General features: G+C 57.8%; 2 protein-coding genes across 8 annotated transcripts in view; both read right to left on the bottom strand.

Moving 5' to 3' along the window:
- LOC114891798 (cyclin-dependent kinase 11B) overlaps positions 1-54 on the bottom strand; it is a 17,508-nt gene extending 17,454 nt beyond the window's left edge. Inside the window, exon 1 of the mRNA XM_029216140.1 lies at positions 40-54. The gene's annotated coding sequence lies outside the window, so the exon portion shown is untranslated. The remainder of the gene's footprint in view (positions 1-39) is intronic.
- Positions 55-780: 726 nt separating this feature from the next.
- On the bottom strand, positions 781-22,345 carry LOC114892464 (solute carrier family 35 member E2A). Of its 7 annotated transcripts, XM_029217428.1 has the most exons (11): positions 22,154-22,173; positions 16,737-16,936; positions 11,390-11,626; positions 11,224-11,288; positions 11,009-11,144; positions 10,676-10,803; positions 8,920-9,040; positions 7,906-7,959; positions 7,540-7,612; positions 6,355-6,500; positions 781-4,783 (listed from the first exon to the last, which is right to left on the bottom strand). In XM_029217428.1, the coding sequence occupies exons 2-11, from the start codon at positions 16,925-16,927 to the stop codon at positions 4,546-4,548; spliced, it is 1,389 nt and encodes a 462-aa protein (XP_029073261.1). In that variant the 5' UTR covers positions 16,928-16,936; positions 22,154-22,173; the 3' UTR covers positions 781-4,545. The 7 variants fall into 7 exon arrangements, with proteins under 7 accessions (XP_029073261.1, XP_029073259.1, XP_029073260.1 ...); XM_029217426.1 differs by having other exon boundaries at positions 11,224-11,626; XM_029217427.1 differs by lacking the exon at positions 22,154-22,173 and having other exon boundaries at positions 16,737-17,053.
- Positions 22,346-22,461: the final 116 nt, after the last annotated feature.

The raw sequence follows: 22,461 nt of genomic DNA, 5'->3' as shown, positions 1-22,461 counted from the left end.
CCACCCCCCCAACCCCCCTCCCCGCCGCCGACACCAGACCTGCGCAGAGTGCGGGGCGCGCGCTAGCGCGTTATTACGGGCCTCGGCGCCGACTGCTGACGACACCCGGGGTGCCGGGGCGGGGCGAGTCCCTGCTGGCAGCTCGGGCTCGTGGGAAGTCGGCGCCTGGCCTGGTCGGGTGCCCGGTGTTGCGCCCTTTCTCCCAGTCCCCGTGACCCCGACCCCGGCGGTGGCGTGGTGGACTCCGAATCTTGCCTACGGAAGACCTTCCGCCGGACCGGGGCGGGGAGAGCGGTTGCCACGGGGTTTTAAGCTGTGCTAAGGCGGGGGAGGGGGGCCCTCAAAGTCCGTGCACTCCCTCATCGTGAGGTGCGGCTTCTAACCTGTTGAGGCTCTTAGAATGAAGTTCTCTTCCCTGGCTCCAGTTACTCTGCGGACCTTGGTGGTCACAGAAAACTGGCAGTTCAACCTCGAGAACCTCAGGAAAGAGAACGGTAAACGAATACCCACATTCACTGGACCTGAAATGGAAAATGTAGAAAAATGTGACAGGAAATTGGGGCACAGAAAGGGCGGTGGAATTGGAATTCTTTCTCTTCCCGGAAAGAAATGTTTACTTTCTGTATCCAAGCGCTTGTTTTGCTTCCTGAGTTTTTGGTGACAGGAAAAAAACAATTTTTTTACTTCCTTCACGCTGAAAAGGGGTGAAGGCAATAAGAACCCACCCTTGTTCATTTCAGTAGCGCGAACACTGGAGAGTTACACAAGGAAGAAAACAGTACACGCTGAACATTTATTTTACTTTCGCAGAACAAGAGTCCTAGATAGTTGCTACCATGGTGGCTTAATTTAGACAAAAATAACCAGGGGGCATCCACAGGATTCACTGTACAGCATCGATGTATTACCATAGCAGAATTAACAGTGACTCAGTCATTTAACCACCATTTTCTAGAAAGAATTCATCTAATCACATAAATACTGAAATAAGTGAAATACAAAACACTATAGACATTTTGCACGATGTACTTTTAGTTCTCTGCAGTTTTGTTTGGTATAAAGCACATATAATTTGGTTCTGATATAGACAATTATTGATATAATTTTCAAGTTTTTCAGTGTGGGAAAGTCACTCTCACTGTGTCCCTCTGCAACGTGGTGCCCACAACACCGCCCTGGGCGGGTGCAGACGCTACTCACACATCTGCAGTCTAGAAATAGCACATCAGCTGAATGCCAGTTTTCCTCTGATGAAAACTGGAAAAAAAAAACCAAAACACCAAAGACTTTGCCAATTAGAACGGTTTCCAACTCAGTTTGGACATCTAGGCATGGACCCAGTGGCCATCAAACTCAGAATCTCAGCCCTCAGGAGGAGGGGAGGAGATACTACAGAGACAGCAAACTGGAAGGTTTTACACCCTGAGCTGCAGGGTGAGTACGCCAAGGGATGGTCAGCACAACCTCATGACTCTGCTCTCGGCCCCTCAGCCAGGATAGAGAAATAGGCAAACTCTTCAGGGGAGCTGGGACGTTCTTATTTATAAACTAAGAAAACAAAGAGGTCCCAACCAGGGCATGTACGTGTTTTGGAGAAGAACAGAGCCCTTAGCACAATGTTGGTCAAAGGCAAAAAGAGAGGAGAGTTTCTACCTGTAATAACATCTTTGTTTAATTTTTCCAACCCAGGGGAACAGTGAAAATACTTTCAGGCATCAGGAAGCACACCCCCTGGACAGATGTAAAAAGACATGTTGCATTTCTTTGATCCCCTCTGGCCCGTCTATAAATGACCGTCCATGGGACAGTCAGCGCCGCACAGGAGGGAAAGCCCACCAGTTTGGGGAAAGTATTTCAAGGGCTGGCGACGAGCACGGCTCCATGTGGATGACATTCCTCGTGCAGCAATTTTTTACTGTTTGATTCACAAATTAAAGACACATTTTGGATTGTGCAAGAGTATTCTCAGCTTTCCAAGGCATATGATTTTAATGCTGATATGCAGGAAATTATGACTATCAGAATTCTTTTTTAAAAAAGCCTTTTTTATGCCACTCAGTAGTGGAAATTTCCTTGAAAGCCAGAAAAGTGTGGATACTACATCTCTACGTGTCAATGTAAGTAAGCAGATGACCAGATTCAGAAGCCTGGTTCAAGAGTTTGTTTACAAAGGCATGGACGACAACCAAAGACATAGGAGGAAGGGACCCAATGTAACACACAACACCCGGTGTCAACACTGGTACGAGCACACCTGCGATGGTTCAGTGAAAAGAACATACTAAAAAACTACTAAACGAAGTTAATTAAAAAACGACTAAACGAAGTTAATTAAAAAACATGTCTGTACGGTTATTAAACAAATGCCATTGCCAGGCTGCGGAAACGCCCCACACGTGGACGACTCAGGGGTGGGGACGCAGACAGAATGCAGCTGCAGCACAGGTTTTGTGGTCTCCCACCCGGGATGAGGAGAAGTCTCAAAAGCAGCTTTGCTAGAAACGGCCTCATTTACTAATAATTTAGGAAAATCTTTCTTGGTCCTAATATCTAGAAAATCAAAACACGATGAGAGTGGAGGGAGGGGCACGTCCACAGGAGGCAGGGACCCAGGTCCCTAACAACACTCGGACACAGGCGGCTGGCACCTGAAAACACTCAGATGACAGTCTGCCGTGGGCAACCACAGATACGCCCCTTCTGTTCACGTCTCCCCATCAGCCGTGGGCACAGCGGCCACAGTCTGAGGGCAGAGGCAGCAGCCCCAGGGAAACGGTGCTTTCTCTCTGGTCCTCACAGATCAATGCACCAGCCGGCCACCCCAGCTACCGCCAAAGAATCCTCTTTAGTTTTGTTCTGGGAAGAAGCAGAAAAAGAGGAAAGGGATAAAACTTGGGAAAGTCACACGAGCAACCCCTGCACAGTGAAGGTGCGTGTGACCCGCCGTCCTCTGGAGCAGGAGGTCAGCTTAGTAAAAAGGTTGTTTGTAGTTTAAAAGGCCTCATTTTAATCCATCATCATTACAAGATTTTTAAAGTTAGCGGAACTTAATGAGATATAGTTATTGCTCTTTGTTTCCAAAAGATCTGCTCTCCAGGAGGGGCTCTTTTATATTTCCCAGCTGAGAAGCCAACTGGAAAACCAGAGAAGCAATCAGGGAGCCCAGGCCCCGAACAGCTGGGAATGCTGCCTGAGACTCAGGGAACGATTTGTGCCTTCGGGTGGCTCTGTCCGCAGGCTGGCTGGAGATGGCCAGGTGGCCAGCCTGCGGCCCCGAGTAGGGCTGCACCTGACAAGCCCCAGAGCTCTAGGCTGGTGGGAGGGAGGGGGCTGCGTCCCGATCAGAAATCCCAACGGGCTGTGAGGCAAGAGGTGAAGCGAGGGGTGGCGCCTCAGCCCGCCACAGGCCTCAAACACCTGGCTGTCTGTCCGTCTGTCTGCTCTGGAGGAGGCGGGCCGGGCCAGGCCGTGGGTCCGACTGTGGTTTACCTGGCATACACGATGCGCTCCATAAGCCACCTATGCCTGTGTTTCCTTTTAAAAACCTACACTGTCATTTTAAACGCAGCATAACAAAAACAGTAAATATTCCACACTCGTCCTGCTCATCATTCATGAGGGAAAATCCTAAAAGCCTCGTTGATGAGACAAGGCAAGGCTCCTGACTAGTTGAGTGGGGACGGGTGCTCCCCAGGGGCGCTCCGAACAGCCTGCCTCTCACCCGGGGGAGCAGAAGGGACAGAAGCCCCCTCCCTGAGCCAAACACCGCAGGGGGCTGCCCGCAGCCTCGGGCTGGAAACCACGTCTGGGCCTCTGGGGAGCCCCGGCCGCAGGTGAGGGCTGGACCTTCAGGTGAGGAGCTCGGCGCAGCAGGCACGGAAAGAGGTGGGGCCGCTTCGCTCCGCGAGTGACCTTCCCTAAGTGGTGCTGATGCAGGCAGCTCCGCCTCGGGCAGAAGGGCGGGAGGCCGGGGCCGGACACTCCATCCTCAGGAGCAGGGAACGCCGGTCTCTGCACCCCAGCTGTCTGGGCAGTGGGGCAGCCTGTCCAAGCCCAGCGGACAGACTCCCTGACGGCCAAGGAGCCAGACGTACCTCGGGTGGCCACCGACGGCTGGCGTGGGGAAGCGGGTTCTCTCCGCCGGCTACAAGTGGGGAGGGCAGCCGCTGGCACCTGGCTGCAGCCCCGGCTTCACAGCTGTCCCCAGTGGTCGTCACCCACAGAGGAATTGGGGCCTGGCCTGGCTGCAGGGGGTGCGCAGAGGCCGCCAGGAGGAGGTTGTCACGTGGCTCGGCAACGGCTCAGTGGCAGCTGTGGTCTGCGCCCCAGGGGCTGACATCTGGGACCCCGATTCGAGCTCCCCCAGCTCTGACCGAACGTCCCAGGAAAGAGCGGGAAAGGCTGCCCACCCGCACCTCCCACACCCGGACTGTGACCCGTGGAGCCAGAGGCCCCACGCCTGCCGTCCAGGGAGCGGGAGAGGCGAAGGGGGTCCCCCACTGGCAAGGAGCGGCGTGGTGCGCGGCGCCCCTGAGGCTCCGGGGCTCAGTGGTGTGGCCGGGGGTCCGGGGGGAGCAGCGGCTCAGGGCTGCTGTCTGGGGACCGGCTGGTGGCCGCAGCCAGGCTCTGCATGGCCTCCCGCTGCTGCTGCTTGGCCTTGTTGTAGAGCAGGACTCCGGCCGTCACCAGCACGGTGCCCACGGCTGACAGGCTGGTGACCCTGTTGCCGAAAACGATGACGCTGAGCCAGATGGACAGGGCGTGCTTGACGGTGCTGGCGACACTGCGGGAGAGGACAGCGGGGACGTCGGCGGGGGCCGAAGGCGTCTCCGCTAACCCCACTCTTTCGTGCTGGGGTCCTTCCTACTAGGAAAAAGGTCACCGAGAAGTAGCGACACTTCCAACAAAAAGCCGAGTGCCATCTTCACACTCAGCATTTTGCCGTATTTTGCTTCGTCCTTTTTTCGACGGAAATATTTCTAAGTACTTTATAGACATCATGACGTTTGATCCCTCACACCTGCAGCGTGCTCTTCACAGAAGGAGGAAGGTTCCTCTGAGAGCGCCTGAGAGAACCGATCATTAGGGAGAGTATCTGGGAAGTGACACAGCCCTGCTCAGCCACTGCTGGGACCTCATGAAGATAAAGTGAACACGACAGGGCTTGTCTCCTGGGCTGCCATTGACGACAATTTAAACTTAATTTTTGTACTTTTCTACCTGAAGCTATTTTCTTTAAAAAGAACTGGTTTGGGGACCGTCCTCGTGGTCCAGTGGTTAAGACTCTGCACTTCCGATGCAGGGGGCCCAGGTTTGATCCCTGGTCGGGGAACTAGATCCCATATCCCGTACAGCAGCCAAAGAAAAATTTTTTAATAAAATAAAAAGAACTGGTCTTCTGTTTTCTGCCTTTTTTTGAACCGTCAACTAACAATCACTGAAAAACAAAGTTTCAGGGGTATGTGGATATAATTCCTGGCCCTAAATGGAAACAAGACCGTATGACAGACTGTGACAGCGAGAGCTTCAGGAGACCTCAGCAATCAGCAGGCAGCTCTCCTCCAGGAGTCGGGCAGAGGGTGTGTGCACCCCGGGAGGCCCAAGGGCAGCGATGCACCTGCTGCCATCACTCCTGGGTACAATTCCGCTCTCCAGTGACAGTTCTGAAGTTAAAGGACCAAGGCCCGTTGGCTTCTACGACAACTTGACGGGCAGACCCGCAGACATCACTGCATGGATTTCCAGGCCTGCTGGCAACCTCAGCCGACTCCTTTCTATTTGTTACTGAAAATGCTCCGGTGTCAAATCACGCTTTCGCTTTCGCTAAGTCCGCCCAGTTACAGAGAAGAAGCCTGTGAGACCTGAGCTCAGTGCTAAGTTACCAGCAGCGAGCCGACGGCCACGTGTGGCTGCTCAAGTGTGAACTGATTAAAGTTAGAGAAATGTCAGACGTTGGTTCCTCGTGGCACTTGGCACGCCCCAGGCGCTCAGCAGCACACGTGGCCTGTGGCTCCCACCCTGGGCGGCCCAGAAGCGGGACAATCCATCATCCCGGGAGATTCCACGGACAGTGCTGTTTCAGGCAGAAGTACACTCACACCACTCCAAGGATTTCTGCTTCTGCACAGAATCCCAGTGGGGATTCCCCTAAAGATCTGTTTCACAGACTTTCCTGTTCACGTTTCAAACGGCACCAATACAGAACGGCCTAGTAATTACGACCTGTGACCACAGCGATCGCTACATTTGTGATTCCACAACCACGAACACCTCTTATAAAACGTCTAGATGGCAAGCGTTCCCCTCTGCACGTGACCTGGAGGCACTTCACCTCTTGGGAGGTGCGGTCCTTACCTGAAGGTCACGGGGGAGATCCTCCCCATGAGGGCGTAGGCCGTGACGCTCTGCAGGTGGAAGAGGACGCCGTCCGCCAGCAGCAGAAGCAGCACGTCCTGGCTGTAGCGGAAGCTCCTCGCGTTCCTCCCGATCACCGGCAAGTCCTGCGCCAGAGCCAGAGGGACGCCCGCGGTGCTGACACCCAGACCCCAGCCCAGGGGCCAGCGCAACGCTGGAGCCCGGCCGTAGGACAGGACAGCCCAGTTCCACTTGTGTTAAAAAGAGAGGTGTGCGTAGACGCGCACCTGTGCTTCTGTAGGACCGATGGGATCCCACGACACGCGTGAGCACAGGAGCGTGTTTGTGCCCACGCAGACACGTCTGGGAAGCAGCTCTACCAGGAGCGGGCCTGGGAGGGGCTGGGGGACATACTGCTCTCTGTTTCATAAGCTTCTGCCCTGGGACTTGTTCAACAGTGGTCACAATGTTTTTAAATAACAGTAGTAATAAAAAACAAGTGCAGGGGGACTTCCCTGGTGGCGCAGTGGTTAAGAATCCGCCTGCCAATGCAGGGGACACGGGTTCGAGCCCTGGTCCGGGAAGATCCCACATGCCGCAGAGCAACTAAGTCCGTGTGCCACAACTACTGAGCCCGTGTGCCACAACTACTGAGCCCACGTGCCGCAACTACTGAAGCCCACGTGCCTAGAGCCCGTGCTCCGCAACAAGAGAAGCCACCGCAATGAAAAGCCCACGCACCACAATGAAGAGTAGCCCCTGCTCGCCACAACTAGAGAAAGCCCACGTGCAGCAACGAAGACCCAACACAGCCAAAAATAAATAAATAAATTAAGAAAAAAAACAAGTGCAGGAATTCCCTGGCGGTCCAGTGGTTAAAACTCAGCGCTTTCACTGTCGTGGCCCGGGTTCAATCCCTGGTTGGGGAACTAACATCCCACAAGCCCTGAGGTGCGGCCAAAAAACAACAACAAAAAAGTGCACCTAAAAACGCTCACAGCAAAGTTTCCGGGAACCACTGGCTGAGGTTTGGCCCCCGTGGGCACCGGACCCACACAGGACCCGCATGGGTTTGCTTCGCTCGGTCCCCCCCACCCCCCTGGGCGCGTGGCGGCCTCTGTGTATTCAGCACGCCCAGCGCCCGGGGCTCGCCCCGACCTGGGAAGGCACCAGGGCTGGACTCACCATGAAGAAGATCCAGGCCGGGACGAGCATGGCCACGGCTGCTGCACTGGTGTAGAACTGCAGCTCCGCGGCCCTGGGGGGACAGGCGCCTGATCCTCTCCCCGCCTCGCCCCCGCCCTCGCCCTCCGCAGAACCAGGGTGCCCCAGTTTAATTATCTCCTCCCAGATGATACAGACGGCCGGGCCTGACAGGCGACCCACCGGCCACGGGACGGTGACAGGCAGCCTCAAACGAGCCGGCCAAGGGGCAGTTGGAAACAGGTGGGGTTTTCTCCCAAGTTTCAACAAGGTTCTTTTAAAGGCACCATGAAATGGGAGGGGTCAGGGCACAGGGTGGTCTGGTCTCCATGGAGCAGTGACACTTACGAGAACCTATATTTGTCCCCGCTGAGGAGCTTTTTGGAGAAAACGTTCTGCAAACTAGAATAAAGAAAAGAAGAGGTTATGAGAGGTCAGATGGCACCACACACGGCCGAAGTGTCATGTCCTCCAGAAACAGGGACACACGGTAGCTCCTTGGGGATGGTCCTGGCGTCTGCTGTGAGCCGGGCTGAGCTGCCCCTTTCACAGATGGGTAACCTGAGGTCTCAGAGGCTGAGGACGTGCCTGAGGTTACCCAGCTCTGCTCGGCAGCGGCCACGGAACAGACAGTGTGAGCACAGGAAGACCCTGGGAAAAAAAACAGAGACAAAACTGCTGGCCGGGAAGGCCCGCCGTGGCCAATGGGAAGACCAGACAGCGTCCAGCTTCCCTGGAGCCAGAGGGCTCAGCATTCTGAAGAACGACGCTGCTCCCTGGACGCTGGGTGCACAGCAGCTCTGGCCAAGGGGACTTAAACCAGAGCAACGAGCCTGCTGCACAGGTTTACAGGCCCTGTCCCCCTCCTGGGGGTTTACGCTGCAGGCCCGTCAGAAACCTAGAGGGAAACCCGTGTGAAGATGTTTCCTGCAGATCTAAGTCACGAGGTCTGGAGCGTCTGCAGGTGAGCGAGGAGGCTTCTGGAGACCATCCTGTGCTCGGAGTTAACAGGCGATATGCAAACTACGACGTGAGCTGGACTGTGTTTCTGGGAAAGGCTGAAGGAAACACAGCAAAGTGTGAGAAATGAAATGAAAGGTGATTTTTCATTTTTCAGCTGTATTATTCAAATTCAAACCCTCCAGATGCGCCTGTTTTTCTTTGGAAGTAATGGCAACAAGAAACCCTTGGATACCGTGTGGCTGCTGTTTCCTCTCTTTTCTCAGAAGTGGTGACGCTGAGAGAGCAGGCCGCGCAGAGGTGTCAGCAAGACGGCTCAGCCGCCACTGGGGCGTGACATCTATCCCCCGTCCTGCGGGACACGGAACCCCACGCGGCATCGGACACGCCCCTCGGACTCACCAGTCCATGATGTTGGTGGACAAGGCGGCCGAAAACCCCAGGAAGTTGAAGCTCATCTCGGTGGCCGTGCACAGCGCCAGGCCGCCCATGACAGGGATGAGCGAGAGGTTGACCAGCAGCCCTGCGGAGCGACAGAACACAGGGGCCGGGCTGCAGCGCCCCCCAGTGGGCCGGGCTATCCCCCACCCCGCCCCAGGAGTGCTCTGCACGCTCACTTTGTTTGATTCTTCTCGCTGGACGGAAAATATAGCACATGCCTCCTTTCACCCGCTCCAGAGCCAGGTGCCAGGGGCACGACGGCCAGAGCCACCAGCTCCAAGCCCTGCTCCCTGCACCCCACCCCCCGACCCCGAACCCTCATCTGCAAAACGAGTCGGGTGAAGGGTGGTCTCCAGGGAAGGCTGGGAGAGGAGGGAGGCCCCAGACCCTCAGGGTGTCCAGCGCTCCTGCCTTCGTTCTGAAATCTAACCAACAGCCTTGACGTGAAGGTAAGGCTGAGACCATTCGGTGCAACAGAAAATCACGTCACTCTGCACACAGGGCATCCAGCCTCATGTGGTACCGCTGCTTTGATTTCAGACACAGCATTTCATTTATCTTGAAATCCAAAGCAGACGAGGGGACTAGCCTCTCGTGTTCAGCAAAAAGGAGCAGAGGTGCAGCCCTCAGATGACCGTAGCCCCCGCCCCCGCCGAGGACAGCGCTGTCCACACAGCAAACCCACAGGCCCACGTGGCCTGAGGCTGAGAGCATCACCACGGAAGGAGGCCTCTGCTGGATGGCGGATCTCGCGCAGGGGCCATGGCTGGGAGGCCGTCCAGGGGGCAGGCGCCTTCGTGGACTCGGGGCTCTGCCGGGGCTGCCCCACAGGGCGTCACTCCTCTGGGGACCCCAAACCTTGGGGTCTCTCAAGTCCTGGCACCTTCATCATTCTCCAACGCCTCCCCAACAGACTTTTTTTTGCTAAATTTTATCAAGATTTCCTAATTGTTCTCAGCAAGACAGCTGGTTTTCTACACACGTACCCACCGCAGCTGGAGCCCAAAGTGTGATGCTTTTAAGGCCCTTGAGATAAATCCTTTCTGCGTGGTGAAGCTTGACGTGCAGTCAGGCTGCTTCCTGCTGAGTACGATTTTAGGAATCGCTTTTACACTTTGATCTGATGCTGTTTTACCATCACCTAAGCGTTCGTGCGGCTCCAAGGGCACGTCTGCGAGAAGCCCGGCTGCGCCCCGTCCGTCCCCATCCTCCTCTCTCCCTGAGGCAGGTGCCGCCTTGTTTTACCTTTTTGTCATTTTACCAGTTGAAGCAAACACGTGTCTCCCTCTGTGAGCGCCCCCCACCCCCGGGGTCAAACACGACGTGTCATGTCCACGAGTCTGCACTCTGCTTGTCTTCACAGAACCACACTCTCTAAATGGTTGGCGGGAAAGTCAGGGACGTGTGTGCAGCTGGCAGCGCGTGCCCGCAGCCCAGGTTGGAAATTTGTAACAAGTCCCCTTTGCTGAGCTTTGGGGAGCCACAGTGGAGGGCAGGAGGGGGTGCGGAGGAGGGGCCGGGGCGCCTGGCAGATTCCTGGGACAGAAATGGCACCGAGGTTACCTGCCTGTCACTCCTTCACCCAGCTCCTACCATCCCGGGCCTCTGAGGCTAAGAAACGACCAGGAGGGGAGTGGAGGGAGCTGAGCTCCAGGGTGACGTGGGTGGGAGCGGCCCCCGGAGGAGCTGGCACGCCCGGGCGTTGGAGGCTGCTCACCGGTGTGCTCCCCCAGGACGGTCCGGGACAGGATCACAGTGAAGATGGGGGCCGAGCTCTTCACCGTCTCAGCAAAGGACACCGCCACATTTTTCAGGCTGACCAGACCCAAAACCACTGTTGCAAACCTAAGACAGTCAACAGCGTCACAGGGATGACTCGGTGCGTCCGCAGCCACGGGGCAGGCCTGGTGGGAGCCCAGGGGGTGCGCACGTCTGCCCCGGCCCCGCCCGGCCCCTCCCTCCCAGGATCACCTGATGGTAACAGTCAGCTGGGGGGAGTGTTCTACATGTAAAAAACTCAGTCCCTCAACCAGAAACGTTAGCTGCTTACCTCATGAGACCCACGAACAACATGGTCACGATGAAGTTGGGAGGGTAAGAGAGCCGGGTTTTGTGCTGATACAAACAGCAGGGAAGGAATACTTTGACGCAGCCGATGAGCGTGGTTGATAGCATCTGCACGGCCCCTGGAGGAGGAGGCGGCGGCTGAGCGAGGGGCTCCACCCCGCCGGGAGCTCCATCCCGCCGCCAGCACCCGGTGGGTACCTAGCATGCTGGGCTCCCCTTCTAGCAGGGACAGGATGTACTTGTTGAGAAACAGGGTGCAGAAGCTGAAGAAGAACCAGAGTGTGAGGTAGATGAGGGCGCGGGCACCCCACACGCCCAGGTCCGCCTCGATGACGGTCGTCTCAGTGACGGTGACCGTGAGCACCTGCTCGTCGGGGCCACCTTCGCTCTGGCCAAATGCGATCTTCTCACTCCGGTGGCCAAACACGGGGCCCCAGGCCAGGAGCGGCCGTCCCCCCGGCTTCTCACCGGGGCCCGGAGCCAGCTCTGCCAGGGCCGCGGGCTTAGCGGATGCCGACATCTCAGGGGCGGCGGGCAGCGCAGGGCAGGGACGCGGGGATGGAGGCAGCGGCCATGCAGGTGGCACTGGGCGGGGCGCGGGCTGGAGTGGGAAGGAAAGGACGGCGTTGCGTGAGCAGCTAAGGTCCTGCAGAGTTTAATCACCCACTTAGAGTAATTTCAAGACGCAAACTCGGGGTCCTGGCCTTGTTTCCAGCCCCAAAGGAGCGGGCGCCCCGACAGCTCGGACTTGTCTTCCAATAAGTTTCTGAGACCAAAGCCTTTACCGGCCTCCGTTCCCTCCCCACACACCTGACCCTCCAGCCGATCCCGCCCGAACTCCTTCTACAGTACCTGCCAACCCCTGCCTCTTCCAGCCCCGCCCCACCCCCAGGGCACCCCACAACCCCCAAGCACCGGCCCAGCCTCGAGCTCGTCCTCCAGGCTGCCCTCCCGCAGCTCAGCTGAGGCCTGGGCTCTCCGCCCCCAACCCGGAAGCTGTCACAAGTGCTCTGCACCTTCCCACCCACCCTGGGACCAACCAGAGCCGCTGAGGAAGGGGCCCCCTCGCCCGGAGCTCTTCCCACCAGGCTGGCTCTCCCACGCCCTCACCCAACTTCTTAATATTTCATCCAGTGTTCTGAGTTGTCCTTTGTGGGAGGGTTGACCTGCCCCGTCAGAGACTCTGAGTTTCTGTCCCTCCATCGGGTTTTGAGTTCCAACCCCTGCGTTCTTCGTATTCTATTTGTTACCGTTTCAAACTGGCCTGCTTCTCTCAACTTTCGATTCCTTTTTTGCGTCCTCTCTTTCACGGTCCAACAGTTCATCACCCAAGCCCTGACAGTATGACCCTCAGCCTCTCAGCGGGTCAGCAGCCCGCTGGCTCGAGGGGGCTGTTCGTGTGCACAGATCCTGGGCCGGGGGACCTCCTCCTGGGCTTGAGGGCGGGCAGGCCTTGGAGCGGGCATGGGCACTGCCTCTGCAGGTGCCCAGGAGAGGGTGATCCTCCCTCAACAGATCCACACCTGCTTGGCGCTCAGGCCTGTGGCCACGACTTCTCAAGAGAGACCCCTCACTCCCTAAGGTCACAGGCAGAGTCCGACCCGGTCTCTCAAGAGAGACCCCTCACTCCCTCAGATCACAGGCGAAGTCCGACCCGGTCTCTCCCGTTTGCTGGTGGGTGAGTGCTTCAAGTTCCGGCCCTTCTTTTTTTTAATTTATTTTTTTGGCCACGCCGCGCAGCTTGTGGGATCTTAGTTCCCCGACCAGGGATTGAATGCGTGCCCTTGGTGGTGAAAGCGCTGAGTCCTAACCACTGGACCGCCAGGGAAATCCCAGTTCTGGCTTTAAGCAGCATCCCAGTGACGACCACCTGCCCAGCTCAAGAGCCCTGGCAACTCCTCCTCAGTGACACCAAACCGCAGTTCCCAGCCCCCTGCCCCCACCTCTAGGCAGCCAAGCTGGCTGCCTATGTCCTCGTCCCTCCGATGCTGACATTCGGGGGGCGCCCGTCGTGCTTTAACCTAACTTCCAGGCATGCGTGACCCAGACGGACTTGTGACTCCCTGACCCCACCTGAAGCCAGGCTCCTGGCTGAGCAGCCCCCCAGCTCCCCGTGTCCACCCAGTGCTCTCGGTCACCCCACAAGCTCAGCAGCACCAGGTCCCGGTGGGCACCCAGGCCTGACATGCACCCCGACCCTCGGGACACCAGGGCAGCTCCCCAAACGCACCCCAGACCACGACGAATGCACGTGGTCCTCCCGTGGGCCCCCACTGCCCCCGCGATACACACGAGCCCTTTGAGCTCTCTGGGCGCTGACGGGGCCAGATCTCCGCTAACGCCCCGTCCTCCTTCCTCTTCCCAGCCCGGTCCCGCCGTCCTCTCTGGGCCACACCCTGCTGGGAGCTGCACCTCCGTGGGCTGGACCGGCTGTGGCCTAGCGGGGGTATGGGGAGCCCGTGCTGCCCCCCAGCTGGGAACAGGGGCCCAGCTGCGGGTGGACGGAAAACACAGGAACAAAGCCCGTGTGTGGCTCGGGATCCCCGAGAGCAGAGAGATGGCGCCCCACCCCCGGGCCCCTGGCTGACCCTGTCTGGATGCCCAGACCTGCAGCCGGGCCCCCCCAGGGCACAGCTCCCACTGGCCGCGGGGGCTCTGCCTCTCAAGGGAGCCCCCGTCAGGCCCACCGACGGTGCCAAGCCCCTCTCTTCAGGGCCCCTGACTCGGTGTTTGTCACACAAGCCCCGACGCCACCGCTGAGGCTCCAAAAGCAAACCTGTTTGTGAGGTGATGCTCCAGAAGCCCCCGGGGAGGGTCCCATCGCCTTTCCTCTCTCTCGTCACAAAACGAGGCTGGAGGCAAGGTGCAGGCGCTTCCCCCGACTCTCTCCACTCGGTTTCCGTCTGGGAAACTCACAGCTTCCCAGGCAGCACTGCCAGCCGGGCCTCCGCCTCCTCTGCAGCTCAAGGAGCTCTGGCCCAACGCCAGAGCTCCACTGCTGAGCCCCGAGGCCCTGGGGCGCCCACTCTCCTTCCTCAACAAGAAGCTGCTTTGAAACAAAGACGGGTCCGTGCAGTTCCACAGCTGCCGCTCACCTGGTGACGGTGTGGTATTTCACTGGATGAACAAGCCACAAGGGACTCATCCCCACTGCTGACCACACCGGACCCCGGACTGTCCGCCACGTCCGTCCTGTGCAGGTTGTTCCTTGTGTTTCTGCTGGGTCTGCGCCCATGGGGCACCCACGACCCCCCGAGGTCATTGTGCTGGGCTGTACCCTTACCCGCCCTGGAGGTTCTGCCCCATCTGCCCCGAGGGTGGAGGGTGTTGGCGGCCTCTGAAGAAGCAGAATCCATCACACACACACCCCCGCCCACCCAGCACACGAGGCTCCAGTGCCTCCCGACTGTCCCAGGCTGAAAGCAGGTGGCAGCACAGATGCAAACAGATTCAGACCAAAACGGTGGGGATGGGACCTTTCAGGAGTCACCGCAAGTGACAGGGAACGTAAGAAAGAGTCAGCAGAGCCCGTGGCCGGGATGGCACGGGGACAGAGCGTCCGTCAGATGGGGTCAACGCGGCACTTTTTTGCCAGCAGCAAAACAAAAGCCAAACAGAACTTACGCGCCTGTCAACAGGGACGCAGATGGCAGCGGGTGGGGATGGACGCCCCCAGCGGCCAGAGGGAAGCCGCACACGGGCGATGGGTGATGGGCAAACCTTACAGCCATCGGAAGTGCTGAGGCCGAGTCGCGGAAGGAGACACACGACACAGCGCCACCACTGCACTTAAGTGCGTCCAGACACAACATGTCATTAGAAATAAAAGCACAAAAAGTGCTGTTAAGAGCAAAGAACTGGGAACTCAAGCTGGCGGGGGGGTGGGTCTGGGTGGGGCCGCGAGGACGGGGGACGCAAGCGGGCAAGCATGGCGGGCGTCGCGCTGTTTTCTAGGCCGTTCCGAAAGCTGAGGATTTATACATGAAAAAGAGCCAGGCAGCACCTGGGGAGACAGATGCCTTTTCAGACCAGAGCCTCCCGGACCATCTGCCCTTGGTGACCTGGTCTCAGGTGGCGCCAGGAGCTTTCTGTGTCCTCCCGCAGGTTCCGGACTGGAAGGCAGCAGGCGCTCCATCACAGACCAGCACTGCTGTCCACTGTGTCCAGAGCAGGGCCCAGGGAGCCCAGGACGGATGCTCAGGCTCCCTCCAGCGCGTGACCTCTTCCTGACCATCGACAGCCCACAAGCAGCCCACCCAGCCTGGTGACCGAGGACGCGACAGCCAAGGGACAGGCAGACCCCCCCCCCCCCGCTTTCGCGTGCAGCAGGAGGGGTCGGCAACCTCCGTGTGTGTAGTTTCCGGAAGGAGTCCAAATGCCTCTGGAGTCAGAACAAGGGCTTTGAATGTCTTAAAAAGTGAAATCACAGGAGTTCCCTGGCGGTCCACTGGTTGGGACTCTGCGCTCTCACCGCAGTGGCCCGGGGTGCAATCCCTGGTCGGGGAACTAAGATCCCGCAAGCCGCGTGGCCCAGCCCCCAAACAAACAAACAAATGAAATCAACTTGGGAATGGACGGTCCTGTCTTGCTCCTTCTCGACAAGACTCCCCAAGTCACACCAGGGTTCCTAGTTGTTTGCTTGCTTTTGCTTCATCAGGCGATGGGGTTCTGAGGCCTGGAGGGCTCCTCCAGCGGCTCCGGGGGTGGGGCCGGGGGGCTGGAATGAGGAGGCGCCACTACAGAGAAGCGGCGGAGACCAGGCAGTGAACGAGGCCCCTGGGCTGTGATGGAGGCCGAGGTGGCAGGGAAAGCAGAGACCAGGGCGGGTGGCCCTCCAGGCCGGACGCCAGAAGACCCTTCTCTGGGGAATTCAACAGGCATGGGACAGACCTTGAGGACAGAAATCAGGGCCCCAAGGAGAGGCCTTGACGGAGAAAGCAGCTGAGCAGCCCCGAGCTTCTGGTCACCCTTCAGTGCCCTGGGAGCTGAGCCAAGGCAGGAGACGGGGCAGGGGGAGCTGAGTGCCCACCGGCAAGCAGGACGTGCTGCTTTGAGAGTTACCACAACAGGGTCCCTGGGGATCAAGACCAGGGTGGCAGAAGTGGAAATCTCACCAGAGGCCCCGGGCTACCAAGAAGATCCGACTCAGGACAGGACTTGATGTGGAGGCTCCGAAGGCCCCCAGAAGCACACGGGGAGCTCGAGGTGGCGGGCATCAAGGATGCAGCCACCAAGGTGACCTGGGGTCCTGCTTCTGGACACAGCCCACAAGGGCCAAAGCGGCCCCATCCACGGCCCAGCCACCAGAAGGAGAAGCAAGGCGCCCTGGAGAAAAGCTTCCACGACTCAGCCTGAGGACAGGTGAGGATCAAAGATCAGAGACCACCTGGCCCGCAGGCTGCCAGTGGGGGAGGAGCAGCCTCCTGGCTGCTCCAGGAGGGACAGATGGACAGGATGCAGTCGTGCAGACAAACAGACGAAGAAACTGTCAGGAATAAATCAGCGGGATGAAAACATGGCAAGACTAGAGAGGAAACGTCCCACTGCTGAATGAAACTACGGTGTCCTCCGACTATTTCCCTGCGAGGTGTTAACTGGTGACCAGGGTCAATCACAGCTTTACCCCCCGGAGAAACGAGCGGATGCCCCTCCACGGAGCCACCAAAGTGGGAACCACCAGGAACGAGACAGAGACACCATGTCTCCCTGACCTGAGGCGCTGAACCCGGCACCGCTGCAGTTTCCCTGCCACAGGTGCAGATCTGACGGTGAGAAAACGCAGGCGTCGAAAGCCGAGGAGAGGAGGATGGACGGCAGAGGCTGAACACCAGGCCAGGGGCTGCAGACCATTACAGCATCCACAACGCGCAGATCCTGCCAACGCCACGCACCTTTTCAACATTCACACCCTCTGGAACCAAAAATGATCAAATCAATAACATCTCTAAAACCTCTAACGTGCAATACAGACAGAACTACCCGAACCAAACCACCACTCGGGTGAACAACGTCATCCCACTGAAGAGCGAAGGACAGGAAGCTGGCCAGTAACTGCGCCAGCGGCGCGGAGAACACGCGCAGGCTCCAGACGACACCCCAGGCAGGCGAGGTGGGGCAGACAAGGGTGTGCGCTGCGGGGAAGGAGGGGTGGCCGCAGGACGCCTGTGCAGGACGCCGCCCCCCCCCCCCCGCCCCGCCGGGAGGCCTGGAGGCAGGGACGCCCCCAGCAGCACAGCCAGCTCCTAAGCCTCATTCTCTGCTGGGCTGAACCAGCCTCCTTGGAGGAACGGCTGATGCCAGGGCTGGGGCAGGAACTGGGCCAGAAGGAGAGGGAGGGCTCCTAGGGTGATGGGGGCTTATCAGAAGGACACAGGGGCCAGCGTGAGGGATGCAGTTTGAGAGAGAAAGTAAATAATAGCAAAGGGTTAGAAGCCACACATCCACCACGATCACTAAACGGGGAAAGGAGAAAGCACTTCCTTCTGTTACAAAGTCAGATGACTGATGCAATTAGAAAATCTCCGTTTGGCAACCATGCCCATGATCACACTAACAACCGACTCGGGCTGGGTGAAAGTTTAGAAATAACAGAATATTTAGTCTCAAAGTGTATCCCTACAAGGTACGTGTTAATAACAAAGGGCACTTGATGGAGGTCCAAAGGGGAGAAGACAGGAAACTTCCTTGAAGAAGGAGAAGGGGGAGGCGCCTATCCAGATAGGAGGATTCCAGGTCACGTGCTGTATCGGCGCAGAAACAAGTAAACAAATTGGAACGGAGGCCCAGAGACTCCACACAAGCAGAATTCTGGTCCAAGACAGAGTGGGGCTGTGGCTCGTTGGCGAAGGGAGGCCACTGTCGCTGATGCTAGGATGGCCGTTATCCACACCAGAGAAAACAAACTGGACCCTGATCTCACAATTCTAGACAAATAACGATTAGCAACACCCACAGAGCACTTCCTAGGAAGCAGGTAGGGTCTGACCGAGCATCTCACACATATTAACTCAATGAATCTTCACAACAACCCTTGCGGAGGGACGCTGTCACCCGTGTGAGACACATGAAGTGGGGAAACGGCCTCTGGCCACAGTTCAGGGCTTGAACCTGCGCAGCCTGTCTGTGAAATGCAGCTGTGTAAACCCTTACGTTTAGAGGAGAATGTAAGAGAATATATTCCTGATTCTGGTATAGGAAAAGAGTGTCTTTTCTTTTTTCTGCCCACACCACACAGCTTGCAGGATCTCAGTTCCCCGACCAGGGATTGAACCCGGGCCCAGCAGTGAAAGTGCTGAGTCCTGACCACTGGACCGGCAGCGAACTCCTGAAAAAGAATATCTTAAACCAATCCCCATAAAGGAAAATATAAATAAAACAGACTGTGTTGGCTAAACTAAGAGCTTTTGTGCCATCAAAACGCACTATAACGTATTGTAACATTAACACACTAAATGACAAAGCGACAACCTGGAGGAGGCAGTTAGGACGTGACAAAGGAGAGGGAACGGATTCCTACAACTTAATAGGAAATGTGGGCAAAAGCACCAGCGCAGGAGAGCGTTTCCAAACGGCCGATAAGCACGAGAGAGGATGCTTATCAGCCCTCCAGCGCCGCGTAACGCGGCACCGCACACCCGGCGGCACAGAGCAATGACACACCTACGACCCCGCAAGCTTCTGTGGTCGGGACTCCGGCAGCAGCTGTGCTGGGCAGTTGGCCGTCACGATGGCAGGAGGGGCCGAGGCCTCACCCGAAGGCCGGGGCGCCTGCTTCCAAGCCCACACGCGCAACTCCCGGCCAGCTGTTGGGGGAAGACCCCTCCGCGGGGCCGCCCGCAGCCGGCACCTGGCCTGCATTGGAACGGCTGAGAGAAAGCGCCCGAGGAGGCCCGAGTCTTTTTGTAACCTCATCCCCTTCTCGTTTGCTGGTTTGCTGTTCGGAGCTCATTAGAAGGCCGGCCTCGAGGGGAGGGGCTACAGAAGGTGAGAATGCGGGGAGGGAGGCAAGGTCACGTCCAACCACGGGGGTCGACCTCACCAGCGGTCAGGGAGCTGGACACACCACCCACCCCCACTGCCAAAAACCATCAGGTCTGACAACACCCAGAGCTGCTGGAAGGTGTGGATCCAGAAGCCCCCAGACACGGCTACGGGGCGGCTGGTACGAGCACTTGCGGAAACGGCGTGGCAGCCTCTTGAGAGCTACGCGCCTGCGCACCCTACACATCAGCACTTCCGCTCTCGAGGTTCCCCCAGGGAAGTCCTTCGAGAGCGTCCAGAGCGGGAGTGCCCGTCATGACGGCTGGGAAGTGCGACCGGCCACCCATCAGAGAATGAACGTGTGCTGTAGACTTGGCCCAGGAGTGAGGACGAGAAACGTCCTGCAATAGCCACGGCTGACGGCCGGCCAGGCCCTCTCTGCCCGGATGGTGGGCGGGCACGTGACCGCAGCACTTACCACTGGTTACCGGCCGCAGCGCCGATCCTGAGCAGAAGGCCTGCTCCCGGCTGCGGCGAAGCCCCGCGCGGCTGTGCTGGGCATCGCACATGGAGGCCGGCAGCGGCCGGGGGTCAGCGGCCCAGAGCCCAGCAGGTCCGGCTCACCCAGCCCCGCCGAGACCCCAGCTGCCCTCCCCAGTTCCGGCTCGTGTTTCCACCGCCCGTTCTTCCTTCTCAGCCCCCGTGACTCCAGGTGCCTCCACAAGAAGCAATTCTCGTCCTGCGAAAGACCGAAGGTCAGCGGCCCCAATCTGACAACGAAAAACTGACTCCACCTTCCAGGTCGGCCTGGAAACAGGGCGGACAGGGCTGAACGCAGGGCTCGTGGGGCACTGCTCCCCGCCCAGGCCCCTGGTGACAAAGGTCTGAATTATTGCCCTCTCAGATTATAGCACAAATAACAAGAACCGAAACGTAGCCTTTTCCACCCAGCACGGAGTAGGTGGCTCACGAGGCCAGGGTTGACTCTTAACTTTACTCCTGCCTAGAGCTGTCTTCAGAAGAGGGTGCACACGTGGGACTGAAAGGAAACCAGGTCAGCGACACGTAGCGAGAAGCACACCTGTGACACTTCCGTCACGTGCAGGCGCTGAGCCCCCTCTCCCACGGCCTGAACGGCCCAGCCTCCGCCAGCCCTGCAGCGAGGGCTCACGACCCACAGGGAGGGTGCCTGGTTCTGAAACGGGGGGGGGGGGGGAGGCAGGACCACCACGGCACATTCTCCACCGAAGGGAAGTTTGCGTGGAGGTTAGCGAAAATGAAGATGTCAACTTTCCCATCCAGTTCCGTAGACCCTTAAATTCTAGGGCCTGTCAGCCTGGGGTCAAGAGTCCCTGTTCTCCAACAAACAACTCAAGATGTTCTCAAATGCCTGGTGAGGAAATCTAGGTTGGTTCAAATTGTCAGCAGGGCAGTTTAGACAAAATATACTTAAAGTCTACAAATTTTATACACTAATTCAGAAATTCCACCTCCAGGGATTTATCCTAAAGAAATAATCCAACAAAGGCCCAAGATTGTACATACAAGGATGTTCAAAAGCTTTGTTTTTAAGACTAAGAAGCTGACACTAGCCAAGTGTCAGATAAGAAATTTGTAACAAACCCTGTCACATAATGGGACACTGTAGCCCTGCAAGTTTTGACAAAAATAGATTTGTCACAGATTAAGTGAGAGCAGAGTTACAAGCCCTCTGCACAGTATGTTCCCGTTTAAGAAGTACAAATGGTTCAGAAGAACACAGGCGAAGTTACCAACTGTGGCCAGCTCTGGGAGCAGAATCTCAGGTCCTTCACATTTTGTTTGCATTTGGGCTCCTCTTCATTTTCTAATTTATGTGCACTGAACATGGATTTCTTAACAACAAGGACCTGTATATAGCACAGGGAACTACAATCAATATCTTGTAATAACCTGTAATGGAATGGAAAAGAATCTGAAAAAGAATGTGTGTGTACAACTGAATCACTGCTGTACACCAGAAACTAACACAACATTGTAAATCAACTGTACTTCAATTAAAAAAAAAACTTTAAAAAGAAAATGGACTTCTGTAATGTAAAAACTTTCCTATTCCCTCCCGTAATGTTCCTTTTCATGCTGTTTAATATTGTTTTATTCTGCTTTACAATGTTACTTACAAGTTTAAAGATTTTTGGTAAAGTACATTGCACTCTACTAAAAAACAAAGAACTTTAAGCCACTAAACAAAGAGTCTGCCTCTAAATAGTTTTTTTTTTTCTCTCTCTTTTTTATACAGCAGCGGTAGGTGAGCAAGGTCCTCAAGGCTTCAGAAGATGAGCTTGGGGCGGTGGGGCGGGGGCACTGCCTGGACCCCACAGGCCCCGTAAAACCCGCTACAGGAAAGTCACCTGAGGACTACAATGAAGTCTTAGCTCCGGGCCTGACTGGGAGTTTCCCACTCCAATTTACAAAGTAACAGTCCGCTAGGACCAGCGCCCGGCAGGATGTTAGTCATTATATAATTTCCAGTTTTCTAAAATCCTGCATAGAAAGACACCAACTGCAATGAATCTGCGGGCGATCGCGCCCTTTGGTTCCGGATCGGACGGAGCATCTTTACCCGGTTCTTTCGGAAGCGGTTGCACCTGCCGCTCGGAGGCCATGCCCCACTTCGGGGGGGGCATCGGCGGGAGGGGGGGCTAAAACGCAAGGACACCCGACCCTGTGCCCCCCCATCCCGCCTCTGACAGCCCACCCCCACGACCCGGGCGCGGCTACCCCCACCCGCTCCGGAGACCCCAAAGCCCCGCCGCACCTGTGCCCAGCCGCCCCGCCTCAGGCGCCCTGCGGACCCGGGACGGGAACGCGGCGCCGGCCGTGGAGGCCTGGGGTCCGAGCGGACACCTGCGAGGTGGGGCGGCAACTCCATGCGGTGGACGCTGAAGGAGCGGACCGGTCGTGAAGGCGCGAGGGACTGTGCCCCCCGGCGGCGTCGGACGCCCAGGCGCGCGCGTGCCAAGGCCCTGGGGTGGCCCAGCGGCCGCGCCCGCAGAGGGTCCTGGGCCGGGGAAGGGAGGTGGCTAGTGGGGAGGAACTTCGGCCCAGACGCAAAGGGCGACCCCCGCAGGCGACCCACCCCGCCAGCTTAATTCAGCGCTTCACCCACCGAGAAGTCCCCGGGCTAGACGCCGCGCGGGCCCCGCAGCCTCGGGGACGTGCACCGGGACCCGCAGCCGCATCCGGGCGGAGTTTCAACGCGCCGGGGTGGAGGACGCGGTCACCCGGGGCCCCGTCGCCCCCGCCTCCACACGGCGACCCGCCCACGTCTCGGCGACTGCGGCTCCCCACGCGAAAGCCTGCGGGTCGGGCCCGGTGGGCGGGCCCCAAACAGACCCCACCCCCACCCCGATCCCTGCGGGCGGTGGGGCGGGTACGGGGGCGGGGCGAAGCGGGGCGGAAGTGCCACTACCGGCC

This window comes from Monodon monoceros, unplaced genomic scaffold, assembly GCF_005190385.1.
Source record: "Monodon monoceros isolate NGI ecotype Baffin Bay Population unplaced genomic scaffold, NGI_Narwhal_1 Super_Scaffold_12, whole genome shotgun sequence".
In the NCBI taxonomy this organism is placed as follows: Eukaryota; Metazoa; Chordata; class Mammalia; order Artiodactyla; family Monodontidae; genus Monodon; species Monodon monoceros.
This window is presented reverse-complemented; position numbering and strand designations above follow the sequence as displayed.